General features: G+C 42.0%; 2 protein-coding genes across 2 annotated transcripts in view; one reads left to right on the top strand and one right to left on the bottom strand.

Moving 5' to 3' along the window:
* The window catches only part of LOC104967573 (carboxypeptidase Q), a gene marked incomplete at its 5' end in the record, with an annotated part of 309,328 nt that overhangs the window by 5,837 nt on the left and 293,543 nt on the right, over positions 1–9,948 (bottom strand). The gene's annotated exons all lie outside the window — the stretch shown is intronic.
* LOC104967553 (fatty acyl-CoA reductase 1-like) lies at positions 1,393–7,638 on the top strand. The gene is made up of 6 exons (XM_010797043.1): positions 1,393–1,537; positions 2,035–2,151; positions 2,835–3,010; positions 4,362–4,541; positions 6,443–6,620; positions 7,435–7,638. Exons 1-6 carry the CDS (start codon positions 1,466–1,468, stop codon positions 7,522–7,524), a joined length of 813 nt encoding a protein of 270 aa, XP_010795345.1. The 5' UTR covers positions 1,393–1,465; the 3' UTR covers positions 7,525–7,638.

Raw genomic sequence — 9,948 nt, 5'->3', positions numbered from 1 at the left:
TGCAGGCAGTGTGCTGTGTACAGTCTGCAGGCTGTATGCTGTACAGTCTGCAGGCAGTGTGCTGTACAGTCTGCAGGCTGTACGCTGTACAGTCTGCAGGCAGTGTGCTGTGTACAGTCTGCAGGCTGTATGCTGTACAGTCTGCAGGCTGTATGCTGTACAGTCTGCAGGCGGTATGCTGTATAGTCTGCAGGCAGTGTGCTGTATAGTCTGCAGGCAGTGTGCTGTACAGTCTGCAGGCAGTGTGCTGTGTAAAGTCTGCAGGCAGTGTGCTGTGTACAGTCTGCAGGCAGTGTGCTGTGTACAGTCTGCAGGCAGTGTGCTGTGTACAGTCTGCAGGCAGTGTGATGCTCTTTTATCCTCATGGTTTCAAAAGAAATGCCAAACCTGTTTTAGCTTTTCATCCAGCCCATCATTGTTTTATTCACATAACCTACATAATCCCAGATGGCTTAATATGAACCGGTTGGTATCGGAATGACGACATTATTTGGATTGCACGGAGGTCTCTTTAAATCATGTGAACTGTAATTTGACCCTATCTGACCACACCAGTATTCCTGTCATGCAGATAAATGGGGCAAGAGTTTCCTGATCATTATTTCCAATGCAAAGTGAAGAAGACATCTGCACATGCTCACAGAATCTAGACATGTGTGTTGTATTTCAAACCGTTGCAAATATGTCTTAGTAATGTTGTCATTTTGAAAATGATAAGACTTCATGCGATAGCTGATCAAAGAAAGTCCTTAAGAGAATGATCTGATGAGTTATCTCCTGAATGGCCTGTTATCAGCTCAAAGTGTTGTACTTATAAACCCGCATCCTTGGACTGATAAGGCCGATACAGAGCTGCTTGTGCAAACAGTAACACATCACGTGATCTGCTGAAATGCATGCCTCACTCAGGGACTACAGGTATTTAGAATAATGGTTTGTTCATCAACAGAAAATAAATGTTTCCCTTTTTTTTTTAAAGCAAATGGTCAGATTAGATTAGATTCAACTTTATTGTCTTTGCACAGAGTAGGACACTGCAATTCAGTTCTAACTAGAAGTGAAAAATAACAAAGTGCAGAGTGATGTTTAGAATAATATAAATATATATATACACCTGACAGTATTTACATTATGAACAGTATAGGCAGTATAAACTGCAACTTTTTCTCAAACCTTTTTATGAAATCATGTTAAAAAAGAAATACAAACATTTTTGGTTGTGGGTTAAAAAAAACAGATGCAAATCGTACCAATATTCACATCACTGACAGAGTGATCACTCAGTTAACTTCTTTCTGAGCTCCTATCGGAACATCCTCTTACATTGGTAATGTTGTAATGTAAAATTCATTTTGGATCCACCTCCTCATGCTGCACGTTGCTCACTTTGTAATCCTCTCTTTGTTTCTGTCCTGTCTGCAGGTGCTGTCGTGTGAGGGGCTCACTATACAGACCAACAGACATCATGGTGAACATCCCAGAATACTTTGCAGGGAAGACAGTGCTAATCTCTGGAGCAACAGGCTTCATGGGCAAGGTACAGTAGCCAATCAGACAGGACCAAAGCCAACAACATGACCTGCTGAGGGTGATGAGAGGAAGCTGTGTGAAGACATGTACAGTTAACATCAGTTATTTTAATATCTTCTTGTTGATAACTGATACATGTTGCATATCATTCAAATGGCTGTCCTTTTACTGCCCGACACAGCAGCCATTGTGTCAGGGTGTCCTTCATAAAAAAATGTATGCTGGGCAGTGTGTCCTGGAAAATTTCAGTGTCACAAAAGAATGAGAGAAATTCCGGTTAAATATTCAGTGTGACCTTTTCTGAGGCACTGGGGGTATTAAGTTATTGTGGAAACGTTATTTTACACAATGTTAATGCAATTAAAATCTGACTTAGAGGCTTTAAATATTTGCACCATCATACACTAAAGCAAATTCCTTGTATGTGTAAACGTACCTGGCAATAAAGGTGATTCTGAAGGAGGAGCTAAGAGTTCCTGATGGAGTTCTCACTCCTTGGTTCAGGTTCTGCTGGAGAAGCTGCTGCGGTCCTGCCCTGAAGTCAAAAGTGTGTTTGTGTTGGTCCGGTCCAAAGCTGGTCAGAGTCCCCAGGCCCGCATCGCTGACATGATCAACTGCAAGGTGAGTGGTGAGAGGGGGGGGGGGGCTTTGAAGTAGCATCTGCAACATTGTTCAGACGCCGCTTCAAATGTACCACTCCCCTCAGCAGATGTGTGGTTGCCTGTGAGGAAAGGAAATTATCTTCAGCATTTGATCTACAACCACACTGACCCTGTGTTGTGCTGCACGGTTACTTCCATTCAATTAGTGTTCCTGTGTGTATGAAGCATGTGCTTAAGATGAGAAATGCCTTGTGTTTCACAGTTTGGGTGTCCTGAATAAACCTTTCCCCAAAATCAAAGTTTTCCTTTTTCCATTCTAGCCTTACTGAAAAATATCAGGCACAACAGAGGACATTTAAATGAATATTTAATTATATGTGAGGAAAAACTATGTGTAATGTCTGTTGGTTTATTCACATTGGTTACAGTGTGCTGTAGGTTTGCTAACATTGTCAGTTTCTAGAGAACAGAAGAAATATACGTAAAGATCTGAGATCAGTTTAGTGCATTCTGCCATCAGCTGTTCAACACTGAGACTACAAATAGTTGGCAGACAAATTGAACTTTGAAAACGTTGCACTGCACTCTAAATAACTGCTGAATACCACAAATGCCACATTATTCAAATGCCAATTTATACTTTATAATTTATAGCTGTACAGTTATAAGCAGTGTTTTTAATTTCATCATTTTCCCATTCAGTTGTTTGAAAGACTGCAGGATGAGCAGCCAGGCTTCTCAGAGAAGATCACAGCCGTGAGCAGCGACCTGATCCGGCCCGGGCTGGACCTGAGCGAAGAGGACCAGAGCGTCCTGGCCGACCGCGTCAACATCGTGTTCCACTGCGCCGCCACCATCCGCTTCAATGAGCCGCTCAAGTGAGCCCTGTTCATGTTGCTCACTTTCCTTTACCTATATTTTAATACATATCTTTGGATATGGCTATTTCTCCCAGATGGTTAAGCAGGTCTTCATCAATGTGTTTCTTTCTCCACTTATACATTTGGTACAGTTGTTCATAGTTCATTATCTGTTGTGTTTTCGCAGTCAAATTAAGAACTGATTATGAGTATTTGCTTGACTTAGCAGTGAGAAAACAACATTGTTTCAAGAGATCGTTCTCTCTTATGCTAGAAGTACACAGAAATGTTCTTTATTACTGTGAACCAAACACTCACAATGTTAACCTTTGAGACATGTAGGATTGTGTTTGGAAAGCAACTCAATTACTTTTGAAGGAGTTTTTTGGCAGTCACATTTGATGCCATCTGTGTATCTTATGTCAGTCTGGCGAAAGATAATTGTACTGAAAATGGTATTTAAAGAAATAATTCAACATTTGGGCAAATAAGTATGTTGGTGAAGGTGAAGGAGCTGTGCATTCGTGTGTGCATTAGTGCGGCTGAAGCTCAGTCTGTAGGGACTTGGCTTGGGAACCGAAGGGTCGCTGGTTCGAGTCCCTATCGGACCAAAAATAGTGTGTACTGAAAGCCTCTTCGCTCTACCAACTCTTCATCTGTGCATGTATATCAATTGTAGGTTTGTGCATGTGTGTGTATTTCAGGCCTATGTGTGTCATTTTATACCAACACTAGAAAGAAAACCTGAATATCCCTTTAATAAAGCTCCATTTGAAGGATGGAGTCAGGATGTGATTAGCCTAGCTTAGCTTGGAGACTTAAAGCATGGGGAAGCAGCTCCAGCTTTTTCCAAAGAGGAAAAATGTGCCCACCAACACATCTGAAGCTCACCAGTTTACATGTTGAATCTCGTTTGTTTAAACTGTACACACATTAAGAGAGCGTAGTTTAAGGTGGGGTTACAGTAAATGCTGGAACTATTGCGTAACAAGAAACAGTCCCTTTGTGCAGCGTCTGCAGCTACAGCGCTCATTCACTCAGTGTTGGTCTGATCTCTGTAAAGGCATGACCAAAGATGGCAATCTCACTGCGACAAGACTTTGGGAATCTCTGACTATTGTTCATGAAATGGATCCACAATGTGATTTTGACATTGCTGTTTTAATTGTTGTATAACAAATTAGATATAATGTGGTAGCTAGTACGTTAGAGAGCTTCTTGTAGATGTTTCACTTGTTGATGCTAAGCTAGGCTAACAACATCCTAGCTAGAGAAATGAGATTGGACAGACTCCAAAATGTTTGTCTTTAACCCCCCAGACGTACTGTTGGGTCAGTTAGATTAAATTTAACCGTCTCCCCCCCCTCAGAGATGCGATGCAGCTGAATGTGCTGGCCACTCAGAAGATGCTGGCCCTGGCCCACAGGATGAAGCATCTGGAGGTCTTCCTTCATGTCTCCACAGCCTACGCCAACTGTGACCGAGAGCTCATTGAGGAGGTCGTGTACACCCCCCCCGTAGACTACCGCAGACTCATCGATTCTCTGGAGTAAGTTGGTCTGATCAGCTGTGGTGATGCTTGTTTCTCCACACAGATGTGTTCGTGCTCTATTGTGTCATCAGTTCACAGTAGATTGGGTTTATGGTTTTTCAAAGGGACTCTTCATTTCCTCTTTGGATGCATAAAAAGCCAGTAAGAATGTACCATGAAGATTAGTGTTGGTGATACACTGATCACGCCAGCTTAGCAGGGCCGGAGAGTAAAAGGCTGCTTTAGTAGCACTAATGTTGTTCAGGCTGCCAGTCATTAGTAAAGCATTAGAAGCCTGCAGAGGGAGTGCAGATTAGTGCAAGGTTTCTGAGGGATGTATGTATAGAAAGGTAGCCTGGATATATATGTGCTAACATACTGAGTTTTACTGTGGAATGAATTAAACAAAATGGACCTTTAGCAGTGAGATGTATTCCCGTCAGATGCAGAGTGGTTTTAAGTACGACCTCTTACTCATAGACTGGAATGTGATGCCTTTCTTTGCATGGAGTGGAAAAGGTTTTCACATCCAAATTATGCAGTTTAATGTTTTATTTAGTAATCCATCTTAACATTAATTCAGCTCATTAATCATTTGCCAACTCTGTGGTTTAAATATCTGATATGTCATTAAACGATTTATTAACGATTTTGTGAAAATGAAGTCCATTAAAGACCTTTCATCTCTTGTTGATGAAGTTAAAGAGACATCTTAGCAAACTGTCACACACTGAATGTAAACACACACAGTTTGCTCTGTTACCTGTTCAATAACATGTCACTTTTAGACATTGTGATCCAAGGGTCAGTGGTTAAGTGATTACAGGAGAGGTGAGGACAAGTACAAAGTCACTTATACAGACAAAAGAGAGTTTTTGAAGTAAGACAAGGACAAATGACCAAATACCAAGTGTGGCCAAAACACACAACGAGTAATACATACTTAACCTTTATGGACTCTACATCTTTCAGCGGCACCTGTCCGCCACTTTGCTCTAGATTAAAGGTGGGGTAGGTAATTTTGGAGAAACCAGCTCGAGGGCGCTAGAATTTGAAAATACACAACCGGAGAAAATCTGCCTCTTCCTTACAGAGCCCCTCCTCCAACACACACGAACGCGCACATGACCAATGAGGCACGAGATAAGTTTGTGCGCAGATGGAAGGCTGACAGGCAGGAAGGCCATCCAGTTACTTTAGCCGGGCCGGCTCAGATGATTGGTCGTGCTTTTTACAGTACCGCGGCTTCCACAGATGACATTTCTTTATGTCAAAGCACTTCAGATATTCATTGCTATTGGGATGGGTTCAACGATAATGGATTCTACTGAGTTAGACATTTGAGGTTTTGTATATATTGCGCCTGAAATCCAGATAAATTGTTATCTCTTCCTCGCAGTGCCTTAAAGGTGGGGTATGTAATTTATTTTCGAAACACTTGTTATATTCCATGGAATGCTCTTAACATCCCGATAGCAATGAATATATTTAATGCTTTGACAATAAATCCATTAAGAAATGTCATCTGTGGAAGCCGCGGTACTGTAAAAAGCACGACCAATCATCTGATCCGGCCCGATTAAAGTAACTGGATGGCCTACCTGCCTGTCAGCCTTCCATCTGTGCACAAACTTATCTCGTGCCCTCATTGGTCATGTGCGCGTTCGTGTGTGTTGGAGGAGGGGCTCTGTAAGGAAGTCTGAAGGAAGAGGCAGATTTTTTCCGGTTGTGTATTTTCAAATTCTAGCGCACTCGAGCTGGTTTCTCCAAAATTACATACCCCACCTTTAAGCTTGGCAGTACAATCAACATATTATTTTTTCATTTATTTCTGGCGATTAAAGACACATTTGTATTGCTCCATATTAAAACTGTCTTTGGTTTAATCAATAACTTTACTTATTGTTCACTTTGTCCAGCTGGATGGATGATGAGCTGGTGTCTGCTCTGACTCCCAAACTCATCGGGGAGCGTCCCAACACCTACACCTTCACCAAAGCCTTGGCTGAATACATGGTGCAGCAGGAGGCCGGAGACCTGAACGTGGCCATCGTCAGACCCTCCATCGTGGGGGCCAGCTGGAAGGAGCCCTTCCCTGTGAGTCACCCAGCCTGCTGGTGTTGTGTTGCTGTGTCAGGATGTGATTCACCTGGAGTCAGGGAGAGAGTTACTGTTGAATGAAATGTTCCACTACACCACAGATTAACTTTAGGTTCTGATATTCAAATGTACTAAGGAAGGGAAAACCATAATACTTATACCAACTTTAGGGCTCTTGCCATTTTCTGTGTTTTCAAAATCTCCTGAATGTTGCAGTTGCTGTGTTCATTCAGGTGTTAAGGTTTTGTATTAGCTTAGCTTTGTAAAAACAAGGTCATGTTGACAGGGCTCAGCTTCACATGCGTTATAGGTAGTTTGAAACAATGATTTATCCACTTCACAATGGTGAAGAAAATACAATTACCTTAACAGAGGTAGCACAAAAGTGGCCCTGTTTTATTGTGTGTATTGAACACACAACATAATATTCAATTTTTTATGTCCATTTTCAGCTGTTTCTCTTCTCTTAAAGCACTCCCTCTTTAATGCTGCAAACACAGAAAGGAGTGAGGCATGTGTAGACAAGAAGCTCTGTACACCTTTAGCTCCTGACTAATCACTGTGGAGGGCCTGTTGCATTTCTGGTTTAGGAGAGTTTGAGAAAACAAACCGTAAATAAATCAAGAAGTTCCTTGCATATAAGACAGTTTAGCCAGCAAACGCAGCAAAATATGTCAAATTGCAATTTTTTTCATAGTAACTAATTTGGTAACTAAAAAAAAAAAAAAAATTCTAGATCAATTCCTGTTGATTAAACAGCTGATGGTTTCAGTTCTAATGTGAAGCTCCTCTGCTCTGACTGCTCTCTCAGGGTTGGATTGATAACTTCAACGGACCTAGTGGAATCTTCATTGCCGTAAGTATTGACAGAAACCGTATCATTGTTTTTATCGATCTATAGAAAGATGAATTGTTTCAGTAAAGCATGGTAGCCTAGCTCCACTGAAAAGAAAGCAAGAATGATAAACAGACACATCATTCCTTGCATCAATTCACTGAAAGGAACCACATGGATGTGAAAACGTGCAGTTAGATGGGGGCTGCCAAGGCACACAGGGGGATAGGAAGATGAACTTGTACTTAGTGGTACAACAGTGAGAAACAATATATCAGCAAGGCGAAATTCAATATAGGTCGTTTGTGTGATCATGTAGATCTGCAAATAAAAATATTTTTTGGGGTATGGGGTCTGCGGCCGTGAGCTGCTTCTATGTTGATCGACACCATGGTGTTCTTTTTTTATATAGTATAATGAAGTGCGAGCTGTGTGGCTCGAGTCTTCCTGCCTGTCGGACTCTGCTCATACGGATGTATAATAAAGACTCNTGTGACCCCTCCTGTTGTATTTCTGGTATATTCATTTTAATGTCACCTGATATATAGGATGTGTGAAGAGGAAAAAATGGACTTGTCCATTCAAGTTTAACACACATCCTATATATCAGGTGACATTAAAATGAATATACCAGAAATACAACAGGAGGGGTCACAGGCATAAGACCAGCTGTTAAATAAAGCTCTTCTGACCTTAGCTAGCATGTGGGTATATATTAATGCTGCCCATTATGGGCACAAGCAATTTTCACCCATTTATTAATTATATGTTTTAAATTTGAGTGTTTCCTATCCCCTAAACCTCCAGGGATCTAAACAGTTTAATACTGGCAACTTCTTATTATGGGAAATACGAAAACGTCTTTTAAAACCACAATTCCCAGAGGCGTGCCATAGAGCATGTTGCAAAACACACAATAGCCAGCATGTGTAGTTCTGGGGACGGGGTGGGGGAGGGGTGGACCCGTTCAAATCCAGCTTTGGACAGTCTGCCGTGGTTCCATCCCATTTCAAAGTGCTGTTCGACGCTCGGCGTNAAATGCGTGTTTTCTAAATGGAGCTTGGCTAAGCTAACGTTATATATGCTCCGACCGTCCACACTCACAACAACGGCCTATAAAGACATAAATAAACCAGCGACTGTATTCGCCATGACACAGGCAGTCTGTGGTTTGTACTTGTTTAACTTTTGTCTAGTTTCTGAACAGATATGAAGAGCTGTGAGCTCTGAGTGCTAAGAGCTAACGGCTGTGTTGTTTTTCTGGGGCGCTCATTGAAGATGACGTCACGGCTCCGCCTACACTGCGTTACTATAGATACTACCCCAGTTCCTAAACTGTAATGTGAGCGCAGCATTAAAGTGAGCCGGGCCTAATAAGGCCTAACCAAACCGAGCGAGGCCGAGCGAGGCCTGCAGTGTAAATGCGCCATTACTGTGATAGAGTATTCCTCTGGTACTTCAACTTTTACTCAAGTAAAAGATCTGAGTACTTCTACTTTTATTAAGTACAAGATCTGAGTACTTCTACTAAAGTACAAGATCTGAGTACTTCTACTTTTACTCAAGGACAAGATCTAAGTACTTCTACTTGTACTCTAGTACAATATCTATACTTATACCACCTCTGTTTATAGCCTATGAAAAAAACAATTCGAAAACAAAGGCTAAAGCTAACGTTAGCAGATAGTGACAATGTATGCTAGCTAGCTAGCGCAACGATTCTTTAAAATGATATTGCGACAGAAAAACTGTTCAGTTCACATCACGCTCTGCCGCTCTGCTCTGAACGGCCCGTTCTAACAGCTGTTCACCAGCGGTGCAGTCTGTGCCACAGTGACTCCGCACAGTTAACGAACGCACCGTAGATAATGTAGCTGACATTCATCCCGGAGAAGCAGAGTTCAGCCGGCCCGACAGGCAGGAAGACTCGAGCACACAGCTCGCGCTTCATATATTCAAAAATAACACCATGCGCGTCATGATGGCACATAACAGCTCGCGACCGCAGATTATTTAGGCGATTAGATCAAATGTAAATTATATTTGACGCAACTGTAGTAACATTTCCATGACTTTTCCAAAGCTTTGGGAAAAATATTGTTTTCCATAACTTTTCCAGGGCCNTATCCAGGATAAAAGCCACAATGTACGCTGCCCCCTGCAAGGTGATACACGCTGGTAAACAGAAAAAGAGTTTTGGAATGCGTACTGCAGGGGTCCGGCAACCTTTTTCAATATGAAGTCCGGCCATCTTAAAAAAAAAAAAAAAAAAATTTAAGGTCAGCGCGTGGCGCCAAACCGATCGAGAATTATCACAGGGGGGTTTGAGGAGCTTGCACCCTCGTCAACTATCAGCTCCGCTGGGGCCAAGCAGTGTGTGGAACTCATGTCAGCGCAACTTACCATGATGTCGAATTCAACAAACGTTAACCATGTGTGACTGTGATTTTCACAGCACACCATGTTATCAGATATTAGGGTTCCCACAGT

The sequence above is a fragment of the Notothenia coriiceps genome, unplaced genomic scaffold, assembly GCF_000735185.1.
Source record: "Notothenia coriiceps isolate Sejong01 unplaced genomic scaffold, NC01 NC01_scaffold00037470, whole genome shotgun sequence".
In the NCBI taxonomy this organism is placed as follows: domain Eukaryota; kingdom Metazoa; phylum Chordata; class Actinopteri; order Perciformes; family Nototheniidae; genus Notothenia; species Notothenia coriiceps.
Note: the sequence above shows the minus strand (reverse complement) of the source record. Positions and strands in the feature narration are given on the sequence as shown.